Source organism: Myotis daubentonii, chromosome 7, assembly GCF_963259705.1.
Source record: "Myotis daubentonii chromosome 7, mMyoDau2.1, whole genome shotgun sequence".
NCBI classification, from domain to species: Eukaryota; Metazoa; Chordata; class Mammalia; order Chiroptera; family Vespertilionidae; genus Myotis; species Myotis daubentonii.
Window position 1 is genome coordinate 13,860,114 of NC_081846.1, and position 21,882 is coordinate 13,881,995.

The 21,882-nt window shown below is 40.3% G+C and overlaps 2 protein-coding genes across 2 annotated transcripts in view; one reads left to right on the forward strand and one right to left on the reverse strand.

Moving 5' to 3' along the window:
• The first annotated feature begins 782 nt into the window (after positions 1–782).
• Positions 783–5,460, forward strand: FAM237A (family with sequence similarity 237 member A). Its single transcript, XM_059702458.1, has 2 exons — positions 783–1,194; positions 5,070–5,460. The coding sequence occupies exons 1-2, from the start codon at positions 783–785 to the stop codon at positions 5,204–5,206; spliced, it is 549 nt and encodes a 182-aa protein (XP_059558441.1). The 3' UTR covers positions 5,207–5,460.
• Positions 5,461–8,109: 2,649 nt separating this feature from the next.
• DYTN (dystrotelin) overlaps positions 8,110–21,882 on the reverse strand; it is a 47,512-nt gene continuing 33,739 nt past the window's right edge. Inside the window, exons 10-12 of the mRNA XM_059702459.1 lie at positions 17,612–17,771; positions 15,507–16,008; positions 8,110–8,213 (exon numbers count right to left, since the gene is read on the reverse strand). Of these exons, the coding sequence (XP_059558442.1) occupies positions 8,110–8,213; positions 15,507–16,008; positions 17,612–17,771 (766 nt within the window). The remainder of the gene's footprint in view (positions 8,214–15,506; positions 16,009–17,611; positions 17,772–21,882) is intronic.

Genomic DNA, 21,882 nt, shown 5'->3' on the forward strand with positions numbered 1-21,882 from the left:
CACGTGTCTGAAGTGTAACATAATTTCAAATTGGTATATGGATGCCTTGATTATATTGCAACAGGCTTTGATAACTAGAAAAATTTAACAAGAGGCAAATTATTTTTGTTAAAATTCTTGAGATTTATAGCAAGAAAAGAGAAATGAGAGAGCATCATTTTATGAAAGTTATATCAGAATTGGAGAATATTTTAGGTGTTGGTAAAAATGTCCATTGAGTCTACTCTAATGGGTTAAATATATGTCCCTTGGCTCACATACTTTTTAGCACACTATCTCCTGTTTATTTTTATTTACAACATTTTACAATTCTTATGCCCTTTTTTAAAAAAATTAAAATTACCTGAACAGGAAGGCATCCAAGGGTGAGATATATTAAAATTCTTAATTGCACAGGAGTCCTTGATTAGGATAGCTAAGCTGAATTATGATTTTGTAAAAGAATGAAAGCCATGCAACCAGATTTTAAAATTTCATTTAAGATCTTTTAAATTATATTCCTTTACTAGAAAAAAAATGTGTTCATTCATTCACCTTAAAGGATGAGTGTACATCTTAGGAGTACATATTTCTTAGTCTACACTATACAGCTGAACAATGAATCATTTTAGATAGAATAGTGCTTGTGATATGGGGGAAAATGGTAAGACTTCCTAAGGACAATGGTGTGTCTCCTTTGCTGGCATCAAGGTTCTTAAAGGCATAATTATTTTCTTTACTGAGTGGAGCACAACAAGCAGGGACTCATGTGAGATATTTCCATCATGTGCATTTTCAGGGCCATGGCTGATCCTGGAAACAGAGGAGGGCTCTACCGTCCCTTGAGCCTCACCTGCTCCCTGCTCATTGTGGGAATGTGCTGTGTGTCTCCTTTATTCTGTCATAGCCAGACAGACCTGCTGGCTCTTGACCAAGCCGATCCCCAGTGCTGGGAATCCTCCTCAGTGCTCCTCCTGGAAATGCGGAAGCCTCGAATTTCCAACACTGTGTCAGGTTTCTGGGATTTCATGATCTACCTGAAGTCATCGGAGAACTTGAAGCATGGGGCACTGTTTTGGGATCTGGCCCAACTCTTCTGGGACATCTATGTGGACTGTGTCCTCTCCAGGAACCATGGCTTAGGAAGGAGGCAATTGGCTGGAGAGGAAGAGGAGGTCTCGGCAGTGCATCCACCGCACTCAGGGAGGAAACAAGGTGGTCAGCCCCGGGTCCGGGTCTTGAAAGGGTCAATCCAGTACGGATGAGCTGAATTGTGAGGAAGGGGGAAGTGGCTTTAGACTCATCCATTTCCACATATATTCCTCTCAGGGGGGAACCCTACAAGCACACACGTGATAAGAAGATAGTACTTCCTCTTGTATTTCATAGTAGCTATTTATATTAGAATATTGTCCTCATCCTTATGCATCATGTGAACAGCAGCAAGGAAAAGTCAGAAAGACGAGTAAGGGAAAAGGAAGAGTCCCAAAATGAAACATAAAATTATAAAAGGATGCCCCTAAATTAACACTATTTTTTTTTTTTTTTTACCATTAGCCTGAATATTGGGTCATAACCTGTGTTTACTTGCTCTGGACTTGGGAAGGTTGAAATACAAACCTGGGCAACATGCACAATCACATAAACTGTTGCCACTTTTAAATAAAACAAACAGCAAACACATTGCTTTCACGTAATTGCAAGGACTCCTTGAGATGTACTTAGCTGATGAAGTAAAAGGTAGAAAAAATGGCTGGCTTACAAAGTCCCTCCTCACTGCTTTTTAAACAAATCTCAAGTAATTAGCTCCCAGCAAGCTGAATGATTAATATTTAATAATTTGGAACTTCTTACAAATTTAGAGGTTTTCACATCAGTAAATTTATATTAAAATGCAATCTTCTCTGAAGGCACTCGATGAAATGTCTTTTAGAGAATTAGAACGAGGGAGAAACAGTCTGGAGCAGTGATGGCGAACCTTTTGAGCTCAGCGTGTCAGCATTTTGAAAAACCCTAACTTAACTCTGGTGCCATGTCACATATAGAAATTTTTTGATATTTGCAGCCATAGTAAAACAAAGACTTATATTTTTGATATTTATTTTATATATTTAAATGCCATTTAACAAAGAAAAATCAATCAAAAAAATGAGTTCGCGTGTCACCTCTGACACGCGTGTCATATGTTCGCCATCACTGGTCTGGAGTAAGTTGAGAGATACCTTAGCAGTAAACATATTGCTTTTGCTCCTTTCTTGGCGGTGTTTCAACGAATGAGCTTTCAACGCTTGCAGCAAGGGCTGTGTGAGTCGCAGTGAGTTAATAAATTAGAATTATATACTTTAATAATTGAGTTATTAAATTATAAAATTAGAATTATTTATACACAAGTGGAACACTAAAGCATAAATAAATTTTGCATGCGTACATTTTATTGTGAGAATTCTTATGTATTTCCATAATCTCTTAAAATAGCAATCAACCGCCGAAACCGGTTTGGCTCAGTGGATAGAGCGTCGGCTTGCGGACTGAAAGGTCCCAGGTTTGATTCCGGTCAAGGGCATGTACCTGGGTTGTGGGCACATCTCCAGTAGGAGATGTGCAGGAGGCAGCTGATCGATGTTTCTCTCTCATCGATGTTTCTGACTCTCTATCTCTCTCCCTTCCTCTCTGTAAAATATCAATAAAATATATTTAAAAAATAGCAATCAACCATAAGCGTTTCAGATGAACACTTTCCCAAGATATTGTAGAGCCTTTATATATCTAGTTTGTTTTCATCTTAGTAACTAAAAATCCTCATGATTTGCTGATCCATAAAGCCAGATATTATTTATAGATAAATTTATTATTTTAGCAAGTGTTATTGTAACTTAAACTAATTTTATGTTTTAGAGGAAATGTTCTTTCAGCAGCTTGGCTTTAAAGTAGAAGAAACACAAAACGAGTGTCTAAATGTTTATTATTAACATTTAAACATATTTTGAACAGAGGCTGCAAGACATCAGTCGCAGTAGGGACTGTGTATTCTCCTCCTCTGCCTGAGTAGCCTGAGACTTTTTTTGAGCACACTTCAACGTGGCATTTCCATCCTCCATTAACTTCAGCTTTGGGAGCCACTTCTGGATACAGAGTTGCTATTGACCCAGCTGGTCTGCCAACTTTAACTGCAGTTGCTACGCAAGTAACAAGAGTGAACTTTTCACTTTATTGAAGTGGTTTTAACCTCTGACATAAGCAATAGTCTGAAGATCAGGAAACAAGACTTTCCATTTGGTTTGTACAATTATAATGGAAGAGTGTCTTGGGTCAAGAAGACACTATATCTAAAAGTTAAGTCGTGGCAGGAACATTGAGATTTCGTCTCAAGAGGCTTGATTATATCTCTAGTGGCTCAATTGGCCCTGGATGTACCTGTACAAATTCCGCACTTATTTTTTCTTTTGCTACCAGGTCAGGGTGGGGATGAGGGTGTGGAGGTGTTAGTCTCTATTGTTCTCAGGGAAATCAGAGAATCAGGGAAATCATCAGAACAGAAGTCAAGAACTACAATAAGTGCCTTCATAATATGCAAAAGGTTCTTATTACTTTGACGTTTTGGAATAAAATAGTTTAAATACAGTTGAGAGATGTTGCTTTAAATCATGCTTTGTTAAAAACAGAACTCCTATATACTTGTGTATGTTAATGTGTTACATTTGTTAATATTGGGCCAACAAGTATAAACAATAGATACCAAAGAGCCATGTAATTGGGCAAGTTAATTAATTTACTTAGCTTTCAGTTTCTTCATCTGAAAAAGAGGGATATAGAAAGAATTAGATGACCCATAAAGAGTCTACAGGCTCTTGCTTCTAATGTTTTGTGCGTCTACAGGAAGAAATGTACAAAAGGCATGTATTTCATTCTGGGACAGCTTATCCACCAGGGGGAGGGATGACCTGGACACCATGGTTGTTTGTAACAATGATAAGCAGGAACAGAGGAAGTCCAGAAACGAAATGAGAATTCCAAAAGCTCTGAGGGCTAGAGACATCGTTTCAGAAAAAACTCAAAAGATCATTGGTATTTAGTCTGGAAAGATAAGAGCTAATAATTGAATGCTGAAATATCTGGAAGGTGTGAGGGCAGTGTGCCAAGGCTTAACCACTAAATTATGATGAATGATGAATTATATAAAGGCAGAGAGGGAGAGGAGGAGGAGGGTGGAGAAGAAGGTGGAAGGGGGAGGGGGAAGGAGGAGGGAGATGGAGAAAGATAAAGGTATTAATTGATTTAGGAAAAGAGTAGGCTGATGATAACTCCCAGTAGAAAATAACAGAGTAGTGGTTAGCTCATGGATTAGTTTCATGGGGCATGTGCCTTGGTGGGGAATCAAACAGGCAACTTCCTGGTGCATGGGACAATGTTCAACCAACTGAGCCACACTGGTTGGGTGATACCTGCTTATGTTTTAAACGCTAAACAGAGGAGAAAACAATGCTTCAGATATATAAATAATTAAATTACAAATGCTTGGTTTTCTATTTTATTCCAAGAAATTTCCCAAGGAACATATTCAGAAATTACCCATCTAGAAATCTCTTCTAAGGAGACATTCAGCGATGTAACCAAGGATGCAGTATGAGGCTCTTCACTGCAGTGTTATTTATAGCAACAGGAAATTTGAAAGTCGCCTAAATGTCCCATAATAGGGTAATGGTAAACTAAAGTATGGTATAAAGTATGTATGATAAAACTACGGTTATTTCTGGAAAATTATGCTAAGGGTGCCTTCAAGTTTTTTCTTCATATTTTTATACCAAAAATTATATAATGACCATTTTTATTTTTTAAGTCAGAAACATATCTTAATACATATTAATAAGAAAATGTATTTATTATAATTTAATTTATATAACTGAACTGCATAGGACACAAAATTGCATAAACACATATTTACATATACATGTCTGGAGTAAATTTATACAGAATTTTGATAGTAGAGTGGCAGAAACGGCAAACTTCCTTTTTAAAACTAATATATTGATATTTAATTAACCTGAAAAAATTCGGTGGCTTAATGATTCATTCCTTTTCTTTACTTCCAGGTGCACATTCTCAGCAACCAAGAATCCTTTCCCTGAAGAAGAAAGAGATTGAAGATTTGCTAAGCCTGTACATACGCAGGAGAGGGTCTAAGTCAATTGGAAAAGCAAGCAGTGGCCTTGAAATAAAGAGAAAATAAATCTAACTTCAGAGCTAACTCAAGCATTGGAATTTAAAAAAAAATATATTTTTCTTGACAATTGATCATTTATTCACTTGAAATGGTGGGAATGTCCAGAGATAAATATTAAGCCACAATCAGAGTACTTAGTTTCATTCGTTTAGGCTGCTAGCATGTTCCTTCAAATGATGACCTTTCTGCCAGATCATCCCGCAGTCTGAAAGACTTAAAAGAGCTTTCAAAGATGAGTAGGGGTTGGGGGATACTCTTTGTATTCATTTTGACCATTTGTTTTGGGATGCATGACATTGTTAATGAACTAGAGTGCCATACATTTAACTTGAATGCGTTGCATGACTTCCAAGCCATTAACCACTGGATTGCTTATGCACAGGCATATTAATTAGCAGTTACTGATGACCTGTGATACCCGAATCTTGTTTGAAAGAATATTTTTGAATATTTTAACTGAATGATGCAAAAACAAAAAACACCTGGTGAATAAAGCATTCTTCTAATGAAAACAAAATTAATAAAAAGCTCTGGACCCCAGGAAATATTATTGAAGTCTCTTTATTTCAATATTTAATGTTATCATTAATGATAATCAAATCTCAAATAAACTGAGCATTAAGTTTGTTATTTCCAAATTAGCATATTTTCAGTCTGATTAACTATGAAAACTTTATAATTGATTAGACTTTGCATTGAAAAGGAAGCTAAAAGTAAAATGAACAGCTTTATAAGAAAATTACCTGTAAGCATTTTTTTCCCCCTTAAAATAAGCAGGCCTGAATGAGGTTCATAGCAGAGAAGTCCAATTAGCAAGCTTATTTGCATTCCACACACATTGCTCTTTTTATATCATATAATTATTCTATTTTTCCAATCATTCTATAACCGATGACAGACAACCAGTTTGAATTTCAGCTACGTTAGCGATCCACTTGCTTTCTCCAGGTCCAAAGGAAACCTCAGTAAATGTTTTAACTGAAGGTGTAGGGCCCTCCCTAAGCTAAAACTCTTATCTAAAGTGTTATCATAAGAAGACTCAGCAGCACCTGAGGTTTAGCCAAGCCCTTCAATGGAGGAAGCAGGTCTGGGGGACGGAGGGGCCCAGCCCCAGCTTCTCCTGTTTAGAACGAGCACATCAGAGGCTGCCACGCTTCAGCTGCCATCTCTATGTGGGTGCATGGTTTTGCTTTCATGCCACTTTCTCTAATGTCGTTCATCATATTCTTTAAAAACATCCCACAAACTCATTGCCTCTTATAAATTGTTAAAAAGATGCCACTCTCATGATGCTTACAATACCTGCCCCTCACATGTCACAGTGGTCTACACAACACCGGCTGCCCAAGTTTTCTTAAAGGGCCAGAAAGTAAATATTCTGTGCTTTGAGAGCCATGCAGTCTCTGTTGCAACTAATCAATTCTGACTTTGTAGAATGAAAGTGGCTGTAAACAAGGCCTGAATAAATGAGCATGCCTGTGTTCCAATGAAACTTTCGTTTATGGACCCTGACATTGGAATCCATATCATTTCCAAGTGTCACAAAATAATTATTCTTCATGATTTTTTCATTATTGAAAAAGTGCTAACCACTCTTAGATCATAGCGTGTACAAAATCAGCAGCGGGTGAGACGTGCCCTTGGCTGTAGCTTGCTGACCGGCATGCTTACGAAACGTGTGAGGAACAAGCTGGGATGAAGGAAGAAGGAGGCGATACATTGAGCAACAAAACCAAAATAAACAATTTGTGGTAAGCTGAAAGGCCAAAACTATTAGGGTGAGATTGAACAGGGATAACTTAGTCCTAATCCTATCCAGTTGGGTATCACTTCATTCTGGAAACACTACTAGAAATTATAGATCATATAAATAAAAGCTCAAGCCTCTCTAAATGTAACATGGACTATTCATTAAGATAATTGGTAAAACAATGACATCATAACAATATTTACTGAGAGAAAGTACAGAGCAGTGGTTAGAGTACAAGCTTAGGAGCTGGGTTTGAATCTCAACTTCTTTATGCACTGACCAAATAACTTTGGACTAGTTGCTGACCCACTTTGTGCCTCAGTTTTCTTATAGAACATCCACTTGCTAGGTTTGTTGTGAGGATTAAATGAGTTAGTGCATACAAGGTACCTAGAAACAAAGTGCGCTAATAGTAAAAAGTGTTAGCTATTACTTAGGACATCATTCAATTAAGCATCTGCAGCCTCATTATACATACAGAGAAAGGAGGCACACAGGTACTTTGGCCAAACTCATCGGAAGTGGGGTCTTCCAGAGAAACAGTCATGTTTTAAAAATAAATTTGAGATCATTGTTGATTTATATACAGTTGTCAGAAATAATACAGAGATATCCTATATCCAGTTTCCCTCAATGACAACATCTTGCATAACTATAGCATAATAATACAACCAGGAAATTGGTACAAGCCAGTTTATTCAGATTTCGCCGGTTCTGGGTGCACTCAATTATATGTGTGTGTATTTAGGTTTTTTTTTGTGTGAGCTTATTCTCCAGCAAGAGCAACCAGATAGAAAATTAGCTCATCAATTCAGTAATTTAAATGTTGTTAAAGAAGATAGTTACACAGCTTCATTTAGATCACACACTTGAATATTACTTCCAACGATTTTGAAGTAAGAATGGCCCTCTACTGGAAACTCGGCACATCCGGATTGGATTCAGCCACTTCTTCCCATTTCCCTCAACCGCCCCTCTCTCCCAAAGGCTTTGCCCTTAAGAACTAAGACACATGAGTAAGGAGATGGAAAAAATAAAACTTTCTTCATGCTTCACACCAAACTATTGAGAGAGAGGGTAGAGACTTAATTCTTTCAGTACAGATTTTGAAAATATGCTTCTTCATCACCCCAAGGGGCCTTTAAGACCGGACTCCTTTTCACTTCCAGTTGGGCAAGGTGATTTGATCAACAAGGGCAGAGAAGGCCCTGCTCACCCGCTCAGCTCCACGATACAGGTCCGTGTTTACAGAAGGTTGAGGATCTGAAATCAACAAACAAGAGAGTCTGAAGGAACCTGTAGGTTCTCAAGCTGATATTTATAACGCTCCAGGAAAGGGAAGAAACAGAATCCACCTCTCCTCAGTTCCTGATGATAATGCACTCTCTCTAAAGTAGCTGGCAAGTGAGGTAGCTATTATTTACCAGGATCAATGACCCATCCAGCCAGGTTGTGGGTTCTCAAAGGCATTTCCCTGGACTCCAAGCACAGACCTGAGCAGTCAGGAAGCCCACTCATTCTGGTGTACATCAAAATCACCTGGGAAGTGTCAGCAAAGACTGCTAGTTCCTACTCAGAATTCTGACTCAGTATATACTTGATTGCACTAAGGAACCCAGGTATTTGGTCAAACACTGTTCTGGGTGTGTCTGTGAGGGTGTTTCTGAGTGAGGTGGACACTGAATAAGTAGCCTGGGTAAAGCAGGCTGCCCTCCCAGTGTGGCGGGACTGCATCCAGTCAATTGAAGGCCCAGAGAGAACAAAGTGCGAGTAAGGGAATTTCTTCTGCCTGCCTTCCAGCTGGGCTGTCAGTCTTCTTCTGCCTTTGGACTCAGAATGAAACACCAGCTCTTCCTAATTCTTGAGCCCGCCAGCTTTCGCACTGGAACTACCCTTTGGCTCTGCTGGCTTTGAGCTTGCTGACTACAGATGTTGGGACTTGTTAGCCTTCATAATCATGTGAGCCAATTCTTTAAAATAAACTTCTCTCTCTCTCCCTCTGAAATATTGTGCCACATTAAAAAAAATGACATTGCACAATGTCTAAGATATATTGTCAAGTGAAAAAAGCAAAGATACATATGGGTGTTCCCCCAAAACGTAAGCACACACTTTGAATAATTATAAAGGCAGTGTTTATTAAAATACATTTCATTTTCAAAATTGAGCCATCAGCCGTTAAAGCGTGTATACATTTTTTTGAGTATACCCTATATAGGTAGACTAAAAGGATGAAGGAAAACTCACTAAACTGTTAATACTAGTTACCTCATGCAAAACAGGTAGCAAGAAGTGGAGGGCATGATAATGAATTCATTTCTTTAAAAAATCTTTGCTTAGGCATTTTAATTTTACAATGAGCATGTCATATAATAATATTGTTTGTGTAATTAATAAAAAAAGATCACAGACAATGAAAACATGGAAAGGCTTGTTTTGTTAGTTACACACTTGAGTTACATGTTTTCTATTGAACATAAGAGGAGAGGTTTTATGCCTTATTTACTCTATTTCCTAACATTGCTCCAGAATGACAAGGGCCTTGAATAAACAGTATTTTATTGCCTGAATAAGAAACCTTGTCCAGAGGCAAACTTATTGTAGGATATTCTGTTTCTCAGTCCACAGTGATAAATATTTAAGACATGGCAATAAAGAAACAGGGAAGCAATAATCCATTTTATGCATGGAAGTTTTTTCTCATTGTTGGTTGTTTTCTTTTTAAGCTCCAGTCTCTTGGAATGTTAACAATAGCCAAAGACGTGCACCTAGCTTGTGATTTGGCATACATTTGGAATTCAGTACATATAGGGACTGAATTTCTGTAGCATACAGGTGGACATATTAGACATATCTGTGAAATCAATATTCCAGAAGATATCACAATGAGAAAATAATTTCACTCGAATGTTAGTAAAAATCTGTCTGGTCTCTGAATGAATCAAGATGAAGGAGATGGCTATCAGATTGACAGCTATGGAGGTTTAAAAGTATTAGGTTATTGAGTCTACAATTACCTTTCTGGGCAACTGAAATACTGAGCCCATGTGTTCCTTACAACAATAATTAATTAAGCAAACCAATAGGAACGAATATCTACTGTACTCGGACCTCTCCCTTGGTACATGTTGATTGCCATTCTGATACGTCCTTTTGCATGTCTCTCAGACAATTCACACTTAATGTCCTCAGAACAGAACTCTTGATTTGCCCACCTCCACCTCAGGGTTCCCCGCTTCCCTCGTTGCAATAGTGTATCACCATCCACCCAGGCCAAGCCACCGTCATATCTTACTTAGACAGCAACAGGCTACTACCTGGTCTTTTTGCTCACCCCCTTGCCCTTCTGCCAGCCACATTCCACACAATGCCAGAGTGTTTAAGAAACATGTATCTATTTCAAAATGAATGCCAAGCACCATAGACCACCAACATCTCCACCCTTAATGCCTTCCCTCTACTCCCTTGCCTTCCCTCCTCATCCTTTAAACCTACAGTGGCAAATAGATGGCAAAAAGGGATGGGAGAGAAGCTGGGAAAAGGATTTCAGATATACACAGGATATTTTACTCAAATTAGAAAGAAAATAATTTAATGAGAAAGTGAGACTAGAATATTATGTCCTTTTCTTTCTTTCTTTCTTTCCTTCTTTTTTATCACCACTAAAGCAAGTCCTGTTAGATGTTCTTTCAAATCTAATCCCTTTTGTGAAAGTTTGAACAAACTGCTACTGATTTTTCAATTGAACATTTGGGATTTCTAGAGGTTTGAGGATCCCTTTCTATACTTTATCTTTTCTATTAAGCTTCCACAGGCTCTTAAAATCCTATTATCCTAGGTATTGATACTGAATGACTCTATTCCGTTAATGTCAGCAATCACCCCCACACTGACCATCAGGCTTGCTGTTCTAATCTTATTAAGCCTTAAGTAATATAAAGGTCATTTTAATTTCCAAAATGTGTTGACTCCTTAGTAAAGCTCCAATCCAATAGGGTGGTCACTAGGATAATCACAGCACTGGGTGAATACGTTAACACTGTGTGAGTAAATCTTAGCATATTACAAATAGTAGGTCTTTCTAATCTTCCCAACAATTCTCAATTTAAAACACACACACACACACACACACACACACAATTGGGACAGCAAAATGATCAGAAACTTCCTGCTGTGGTCTTATTCATCCATGACAGAGACAGAAATAAAACGAAAGTAACCAATACCTTAATTTAATTTCTTTGCCTTTCCACATCTTCATCAGGGTGGCTATCATGCTTCTGTCTCTGATTCAGTTTGAGGTAATTCTAGTGAGCATCCATAGATTATACATAAATTATGGAGTGTAATTTTTATTTATTTATTTTAATCCTCACCCGAGGATATGTTTTTACTGATTTTAGAGAGAGAGGGAGGGAGGGAGACACACACACACACACACACACATACACACACATCAATGTGAGAGAAAAACACCAATTGGTTGCCTCCTGTATGCACCTAAACCAGGGATTGAACCCACAACCTTTTGGGTATATGGGATGATGCTCCAACCAACTGAGCCACCTGACCTCTAATCCATACTACCAGAACTTACAAACAGGATCATATTCAATACAAGATTAAATAAGGACATAAAATTAAGAAATATTTAAGTAAGGGATGACAGTGTCTAATAATCGCAAATAGTAGCCATGAAAGTTAATATAGATCTGATGCCTAAAAGCCTCAAAGATCTAAGACTAATATAAAATAAACTAGGGGCCCGATGCACAAAAATTTGTGCACTCAGGGCGGAGTGGGGGTCCCTCAGCCCGGCCTGTGCCCTCTCGCAGTCTGGGACCCCTCGGGAGATAACGACCTGCTGGCTTAGGCCTGCTCCTGGGTGGCAGAGGGCAGGCCCAATCCCTAGGTGCAGCCCCTGGTCGGGCTCAGAGCAGGGCCGATTGGGGAGTTGGGGCGCCGCCCCCTGTCATACACAGAGCAGGGCGATCGGGAGGTTGTGATTCCACTCTCAGTCACGCTCAGGGGAGGGCCAATTGGGGGGTTGGGGCACCGTCCCCTGTCACACTCAAGGCACGGTCGATGGGGAGGTTGCGGCGCCACCCCCTGTCATGCACAGAGCAGGGCCAATCAGGGGGTTGGGGCGCTGCCCTCATCACACACAGAGCAGGGCCCATCAGGGGGTTGGGGCACCGTCCTCTATCACCCACAGAGCAGGGCCGATCAGGGGGTTGGGTGCCGCCACTCTCACACTCAGGGCAGGGCCGATGGGGAGGTTATGGCTCTACCCCGTCACACACAGAGCAGGGCCCGTGGGGGGGGGGGCGTTGGGGAGCTCCCCCCATCAGGCACAGAGCAGGGCTGCTCAGGGGGTTGGGGCCCCGCCCCCTGTCACACACAGAGCCGCAGAGCAATCAGGGGGTTTGGGCGCTGCCCCCTGTCATGCTGATCCCGGTGCCAGGAGGCATATTACCCTTTTACTACTATATAGGGTAGAGGCCTGGTGCATGGGTGGGGCTGGCTGGTTTGCCCTGAAGGGTGTCCTGGATCAGGGTGGGGGTCCCCACTGGGGTGCCTGGCCAGTCTGGGTGAGGGGCTGAGGGCTGTTTTCAGGCTGGGAGTGACTGCAGTTCCCAACCGCTCTTTTTTTTCTTTTTTTTTTTTTTTTATTCTGGGCCAGCTTTAGCTTGAGGCTTGGCTCCAACTCTTAGGCCTCCGCGGCTGAAAGTAGGTTTCTGGCCTTTGTTTACAATGTTGCGAATCTGCTGGCTGAAGTCCGGCGGTATTTGTTACAATGTTTCTTAAACTGCCCGCTCAGAGGCCTGCAGCCACAGGCGGGGAACGTTGGTTTCCTCCAATGATCCTCCGTCACTGAGGCAACCAAGCCTCATGTTAGTTTCAAGCTGCCTGGCTGCCGGCCGCCATCTTGGCTGACAGTTAATTTGCATATCTTGCTGATTAGCCAATGAAAAGGGTAGCGGTCGTACGCCAATTACCATGTTTCTCTTTTATTAGTGTAGACTAGAGGCCTGTTGCACCGATTCGTGCACTGGTGGGGTCCCTCAGCCTGGCCTGCACCCTCTCACAATCCGGGACTCCTCAGGGGGCGTAATGGTGTGTGAAGTGGCAGGTAGCCTAGGAGGAGCCTGAGCCAAGGCTGGATGCCGCGCCGCTCCCACTTATCCCGGCCCCGCTGTGCCTGTCGCTGCCTCTGCTTGGTAAGCTCGTTGAGCAGTACTCCTCCTGTGGGAGCGCACTGACCACCAGGGAGCAGCTCCTGCATTGTGCGTCTCCCCCTGGTGGTCAGTGCGTGTCATAGTGACTGGTCTACTGGTTGCTTGATTGCTTAGGCTTTTATATATATAGATTACACTATAAGTTAAAATAAAATCTGATCAATTAGTATTTGCTGAATAATCATGAAGTCTATAATACTCTAATAACAAAAAGGGAAAATGTGCATCCTTTTGATATAATAATGCACAATTTCTGCATAAGTATTTCAGTGTTTCTATTTTGGTTGTAAATGCAAGTAGAGGAAAAATTTTTGAGACATATATTCTTATGTTTTCTACATTATTTAACATGGCTAATTGCATCTTTATTCATTATTACATCATCTGAATTGAAAAATAAACTTTACTTTTTCATGATTTTCCTTTAATGGTTGAGCTTGATAGACATTAATAAAGTCACTTAAATTATGCATAAATCTTGCCTTAGCCGGTTTGGCTCAGTGGATAGAGTGTTAGCCTGAGGACTGAAGGGTCCCAGGTTTGATTCCAGTCAAGTTAAGGGCACATACCCTGGTTGCAGGTTTCCCAGACCTGGCCAGGATTTGTGCAGGAAGCAACTAATCGATATGTCTTTCTCACATTCAGTGTTTCTCTCTGCTCTCCCTCTCTCTTCCACTCTCTAAAAATCAATGGAAAAAAATATCCTTGGGTGAGGATTAACAACCACAACAAAAAACATAGATCTTTTATCTTTAGGTATCAAAGTGAACACAGTGTGGGGTGTTATCTTCCAAATATGTGTAGATCTAGTCTATTAGGAATCTGAACTGTGCAAAATAGCCGGCTTACATTTGTTGTGGTGGACCCAACACAGCATTTTAGAAATCAGAAAAGGTCAAGTGGATATTGACTTTGCTTTGAATAATTATCATGACCCCAGTGATGTTTAGATGGAAACACAGTGGGTGGAATCTTGTGTCAGCCTAAGAATCAGGCACAAGGAGTTCCTATGCCATCCTTGTCTCAGGCATTCTGGGCATGCTTCTGGCATCTTTGTGATGCTGTTCCTCTGATATAATAATTATAACTCCCATTCCCTTCACAGTAGAGAATTTAGACTCACCAAGTAATTTCTTCAGTGACTTGGCTCTACCAAGTTCAATATCCAGCTGACATTAAGCACCCATTTTATAGTCTACCACCTGTTATGGTCCAAATTGAAATTTAGAAATTCAGAATTCCTAGCCCCCAGTACCTCAGAATTTGACTATATTTGGAGGTAGAGTCTTCAAAGAGTTAATTACATTAAAATGACGTTTTAAGGGTAGGTACTAAACCACTATGTAGTGTCCTTATAAGAAGAGGAAATTGGATAGGGGCATGCACAGAGGGAAAACGGTGTGAAAACGCAAGGAGAACACAGCCATCTGCAAGTGAAGGAGAAAACACCAATGATGAATGATGTTGACACCTTGATCTCAGACTTGCAGCCTCTAAGGCCACTAAGAAAAAAAAAGTGTGTGTGTGTGTGTGTGTGTAATGTATCTATCTACTTATTTATAATTTTATTATTACTATTTTTTCTTAAGCCAACCAGTCTGTGGTACTTTGTTATGACAGCTCTAGCAAACTAATATATCAACTCAGAAATCTTTTGAGAAGACCTCCTGTGATGCAGAAACACATGAGAATGTTATCCTTTGTTTTATCACAAGTTTCTAGATGAATTGTACTCTGACATAAAAGATCTTAGGTTTTCTTAAAAAGAAATGGATGTAGCTATCAATATCAATATGCTAAGATAACAAAATGCTCTATAAATAATACATCATGCCAAAACAGAAGAAATAACTATAGGAAAAAAAGGATTAAAGAAAAGATCCTTTAGAATTAAGCAATGAGTCATGGTTTATGAAGAATATGATGAAGCTAATGATGATAGTACTTATAATATGGAAACCTTAACCAATGATCCTCTAGAAATAGAGCATAATTTATGCTGACCAGTTATATGTTTTACTATTGATAATAGTAATTGCAATAAGAAACAAATAAGCATTTGCTGAGTTCTTGGTATGTGCCAGGTGCTAGACTAAAATCTCAGATGGTTTATCACCTTTCATGCTCACAACAACTGGAATGAATTAGGCAGTACTAGAAATCATGTTCAGAGATGCTACTGATGTGCAAAAGATTCACTACTCTGACTGGTGATGAATTGTACTTTCTAGATGAATTGTAGCTGTTGGGCTAATGTTATAAAATCAAGTGTTTTTAAAAGGCCATCACTATCTCTATTGATTGTGAAAAATCTTACCTGATGGCATTTCTAGAGTGAAGGCATCCGTAAGTTTTGATAGCAGTTCTTGCAGTTCCTCTTCTTCCAGCTCATCCTTTTCCTCCTGGATGTTAACTGTCTCTTTCCTTTCCATGGGTGGCGGAGTAGGACTGTTGATTTCCGTAGGAGCATTCTGGGGGGTGTCCTGTAGCAGTCCTTCCTGGGGACTGGTTGGGGAGCTAAAGATTTCCTTGGAGGTCTTTTGTGCTTGGCTTTGTGCCCTGGTGCTTTGAGTTGACGTTGGCTGCAAAATGGCCTCTGGTGATTCTGAATTTGGTAGAGCATGCTCTACTTTTGCTTGACTTTGTTGACTTTTGTCAACCACAGTGGGCTTAAGAAAAGGTTCCCATTCCGGACCATCCACCCTGGCATTCTTGCTCTGGGAAGAGTCTTCTTCCTTCCAAAAACTTTTATCCTTTTCATGGTCACTCTTAGAAATCATATTTTGACAGGAAGATGGATGGAGTGGCTGAAACTTTGCCTGGAGAGAAAAAAAAAGCTTTACTTATGAAGAAATTAACACTTATCTTGCTTTTTTAAATATATGCATTTCATTTTAATATTCCAAAAGGAAATTGTAATGTGATATTTTTTCTGCTCTCTAAATACATTAATCTAATGTATGCTGTTAATTCAATATCAATCTAAAATTGTCTACAAAAGTTAAAACAGCTCAGATATTAAAATATCACAGGGAATAATCACAATGAATTTGAAAAATGTTGGGTTCTAGATACTCAGATCCTAAGATTGTAAGGAATTTCTGAAAACATCATCCTATATTGAATTGATAGATTAAAAATGGAGTGTAAAATAGATATGTTTTCATATTCAATGTCCTTTAAGAAACAATTTCTTATGTTTTGGTGTAGCATCAAAGATCTCCAATTACCTGAAAAGTCTATGAAAATACTCTTTTTCAACTGCAAATTTGTGTGAGGCCACGCTTATTCATATACTAGAGGCCCGGTGCACAGACTCATGCACATTGAAAGGAAATTAATTAGAAGGTGCCCAGTGGGGCGGGACTGGGCAAGATGGGCCTGACACATCCTGGAGCCAACCTCCCGCGGCCCCTCTCCAGCATCTGCAGAGTGAGAGGGCTCCCTCCAGCAGGTGGGGTCCCTCAGCCTGGCCTGCAGGGATTGGGCCAAAACTGGCAGTCCGACATCCCTTGAGGGGTCCCAGAATGTGAGAGGGCACTCTGCAAAGTTGCTGTCGCTCAGCAGCTCCTGCATTCAGCATCTGCCCCCTGGTGGTCAGTGTGCATCATACCTACCGGCCGGTCGGCCGGTTGCTTAGCCTTTTATATATATAGATTTCAACCAAAACATCTTGCCACAGATTGAATGCTGAAGCAATCATGAAAATCCAGCTATATTTTATTAAACCATATATTAAAGAGATTTCTAAAAATTGCAAAATGATGCCACACTTCTCAGTCTTAAAAAATATGTAGTTACTGCTTAAAGTTGTTATTTTATTTTTTAAATCCTGACCCAAGGATATGTTTATTATTGATTTGAGGGGGGGGGGAGATAGAGAGAGGGAGAGAGAGAGAGAGATTTCTTCCCCACTTATTTATGCAATCGTTGGTTGCCTGTTGTATGTACCCTGACCGGAGATTAAACCCTCAATCTTGGCATATTGGGAGGATGCGCTAATTAACTGAGCTACCCAGTCAGGGCCTCCATGGCTCAGTTTTAATTTTTATTATGGAAAATATTGATAGATATAACCCACAGAAGCTCCTCGGGAATCCTAAAATTTTTTTAAAGAAGGTAAAAGGGATAATGAGACCAAAAGGTTTAAGAATGAAAGCTGTAAAGAACCTCTTTGCCCCAGGCTTATTGTTTCTAAATGGTACTAATTCTGTTCTCTCCCAGTGGCACTACCTTCATGAAGGGGGAGGACAGTCTGGAAAATGAAAGCTGGAGTGGGTCCAGGTATGAAGAGGAGAGGGAAAGGGAAAAGGCTGGTCAAGGTGAGATGCGAAGTTTCAGGCTGCAGCCCTCCCTTGACCAGAGGATTCGAGGTCAGACTTTTAGGTAGTCCGGGTGGCCAGGGTCTCCTACATTTTATACCTGTAAATCCTGTCCCATTTGCTGTAGCTTGGTCCACAGACTGTCCTGGTTGGCTGTGAGTTCGTGAATCTTTGTTTCAAATCTGCAACATTTTTCTTCTTGGGAGGTGTATATGGCTTGTAACTTGTCTTTGTATCGGTTTAACTGTTTTTTAAGGAACCTGGAAGAAACAGGTCTGAATGGATTGAAGGGCAAGAGGCCAGCAGACTAAGCAGAGGTGTGTGTAACAAGATGTACTCCAGGTCCCCTCCATAGGAGAAGATGCTAGAGAAGCCTGTGCCTTGACTGTTATCTAACACTAGAGGCCTGGTGCACGAAATTCGTGCACTCGGAGTGTGTGTGTGGGGGGGCGGTCCCCCAGCCTGGCCTGTGCCCTCTCACAGTGCGGGAGCCCCGTGATCGATCACCCCAAAGAGGTAGGCCCCACCCACCTATCCGGGGCTCCTCAATGGATTGCCCCAAAGAGGTAGGCCAGAGCTGGGGGTCCCGCCTCCATGCTGCGCACACAGCGTCAAGTCCCCGCCCACCCACGCGCACCTCGCTGCGCATGCAGCCTCCTGGTGATGGATTGTGACGGCATGAGGGCGTGATGACCATTTGCATATTAGCTCTTTATGATATAGGATTGTTCACCATGTGCAGCTGTCCTTCGGGTCTATTGTAGTATACCTGATTCCACTAAGAATTTCACTGGCTTCGAGCGGTTTTAGAAAACTCATCATGCAAACCTTCACCAGATGCTAAAATCTGAACATTGACTTTATTCACTATCATTTTGTCTAGAAATACTCCAAGTAAAGGTAGTATACATGCCATGGCTAAACTCCTGACACCTGTACTCCGGTAGGTGTGTGAAGGCTTTGTCCTTGTTCCCCCTGGAACCCTCTTTCCCTCAGGTTCTTGCTTTGCTCCCTCTCTCCTCCTTCAGTCTTTGCTCACCACCATGTTCTCAGAGAGGCCATCCCTGACCACCCTACTCGAAATTGCAAATCAGAGCCCCCGCCCTCCGCTCCAGCACCTCCCATCCCCTTCCCTGCTGTAAGTATCTCCATGGCCTTTTGTTATCGAATTGCCACAGAGTGTAAACAGATCTTAGATTCTGACTTAGTCTCCAGCCTTCGAACAGTCACATTACGTGACATAAAACCTGTTTTTCTTACATATGATTTACTCTATTACTTAATAACTGCTTACTATCTCTTTAGTCTGGCAATTTTTTTCCCCTCTGTTTTGCTTGTTGCCATATCCTCAGGCCATGGCCTGCAATAGTCCCTGTTACAGATATGTGTCCAGTTCAAAGTGGCTTACTAAAGTGCAATCTCATTCTTTGAGCAGTGCTATTGGCATGTTTATTGAATTTGGAGAAATGTACAATCTCATTCTTTGATCAGTGCTGTTGGCATGTTTATTGAATTTGGAGAAATGTACAATCTCATTCTTTGATCAGTGCTGTTGGCATGTTTATTGAATTTGGAGAAATGGCTCTTTGTGAGAAATGCATCATTTTTCACTGTTAGAGCCTTTGAAAATCCTATTTGCTCCTGACCTTGGAGAGCTCTTAGAATTTAGTTTGGGCTTCCATCAGAAGCAGGCATTTCTAGAGGCTGGCCTTCAAACTTCCAGACAGTCTCACTCAGGAGAAACAGGACCCTGACTCTAAAATCCAGAATCATAACTGAAGTTTCAAGTATATCTTTATGGTGGGTTTTCAGAAAGGAGTCTGCACAGGGATTTGATGTTGCAGACAATCAACCATTCTCAGAAGACCCCCCTAACAGTGTCACCCGTGCCTAATGTGCTTGTTATGACCACTAATGACTCTGGTTTCTCTTTCTCCCATGTTGCCCCCAACTCCTGTCCTCTTTCTCCTCTCTCCCTGCTTGGACAGCTAGAAGACATGTACCCCCTTCCTTCCACAATCCAGGTGAAAGTAGGTAAAGCCCTACTTAAAGTATTGTTCTTTTCTTACTCCATTTTTTAAAGGATAAATTTTCCTGCAGTTTTTGATGAATATAATTTACCCGATACCAAGATTTCCATCAACTGGGAGCCCAGTACTTTCCACGCAAATATCCATTGTTCAGAAGCAATTCAGATTGCTTGAGAAATAATTCCTTTCAAATGATCTAAAATCTCCTTTTCTACACTTTAAAAAATCTTTGTCTGTAGCTTGAATCTCCCATGTAATGGGCTTTCAAATAGAATGGGAACACTCCCAGGCCCAGTGACTCAAACACGGAGCAATTTCGTCCCTTGATCAGCACCTAGCGGAGGACAGAGTAATAAACAGGTAACTAGTGACTGAATGATGCTTTCTTTTAGTGTAGTCTGAGTTGCCTTTTCAGTGGCCAGTGACACAGTATTGGCTGATGTTGAACTTAGTTAACTATATATCGCAGGTCTTTTCCAGACTATTTGTTCCAGACTATGGGCCTGTAATTGTAGGGCTTGCATTTAACCCTTTACAATTTGGTCTTTATTAATTGCCCCAATGTTCTAGACCAGCGGTCGGCAAACTGCGGCTCGGCAAACCGTGGCTCGCGAGCCACATGCGGCTCTCTGGCCCCTTCAGTGTGGCTCTTCCACAAAATACCGACTTGTGTGCATGGACCACAAAGTTTCAATCGCACTGTTCGTGGGCACCCGCACATGGTATCGCGAGCGCGGTTTGCCGACCACAGTTCTAGAATAGCACGTTTTAGTGAGCCCAGATTGTCATTCAGCTTATTGTCTAGGCCAGTGGTTCTCAACCTTCTCGCCCTTTAAATACAGTTCCTCATGTTGTGACTCAACCATAAAATTATTTTCGTTGCTACTTCATAACTGTAATGTTGCTACTGTTATGAATCGTAATGTAAGTATCTGATATGCAGGATGGTCTTAGGCAACCCCTGTGAAAGGGTCGTTTGACCGCCAAAGGGGTCGCGACCCACAGGTTGAGAACCGCTGGTCTAGGCCATCTGGTATCATGTCACACACATTTGAGAAGCATACCCTCTACTATTTTATCCAATTCATTGATACAAATAATAATGCAGAGAGAAACAAGGACAAAGCCTTCACATAGATTCATTCATTAATCAGCCTCCCACTTTGGTATACTTTATGTTAATAAATACCTTACTAGGAGACCAATGATGTATATATTTAGTGGGTAGGAATTATATAAAAGGAAATAACTTATTTTAAAATAATTAGTTTGAAATAATTATTCTAAGAAGTAATTTTTAAAGAATCAAAATTGCCTTTTTATTGTTACACTACTTTCCTTAATATTATTTCTAATTTCCCTTTCTTATACCATAAAAAAGATTAAAATTGCTTTTAACATTTGAATTATTTAACTTATTTGAAAGTGTTATTAAGCAACTCTCCATGAGTTATCACAGATTTTTAAAATGTCCCTTATCTGTCATACATTTATATTATGAAGCACATCTCTTTCTCTCTTTCCGTATATATTGAGCATCTGCTAAATAATAAGCATTGTGCCTGAAAATCAAGGTCTTCCCTCAGGGGGAACTTCTCATTGAGGATCATGAATTCCGTCTTCTAAAGAAATGACAACAGGAGGCAGGAACTCAAGGAATAATTAATCCCTTGAGACACAATAAGATGGTCGACAGTTTCCAACAAACCTAATAAACCCGGTAGAAAGTTGGATGCTGTTGGGGGACGTGTACTGATTTCTTTAGAAGAAGGGAAACACGCACACCAGACACACACAGAATCATACTTTGCTGAAAATGCTTAACCAATTTTCAAGGACTGCAATAAAAACTCAAAACATAATTTAATTAGCCGATTGATCTCTGTTATGTTCAACTATTCAAATAGAGACAAAGCCCCCTTTTATCTTCATACTGACATCATAGGATTTCTATGTTTAAGAAATATCTTCTAGATTTAAAAAATCATGGTAAAATCATTGTATAAAAGCAAAAAGAAATGCTATTGATTTGTTTCTGCTGTCAGTATTTGTGCATGCCCGTGGTTCCTACCTTCTTTCCCTATGGAGCGCATTAATATATTCATGAGTCCTCCACAGTTCATTTCTAATGCTGACTGTGGCCTGAAGAAGCAAGAAACAGAGAAAATAAGTTTTTGGTTTAAATTTAATCCACATTCCTAAAAATTCATCATAAGAACATGATAATGATATTTTTTAAAAAAAATTTCATTAGTTACTATTTTTAAACGTGACTAATATTTGGTTTTATGTTATCTAAGTGTTTATATGCTCAAAGTATCTGTATATATAAAACCCTAAT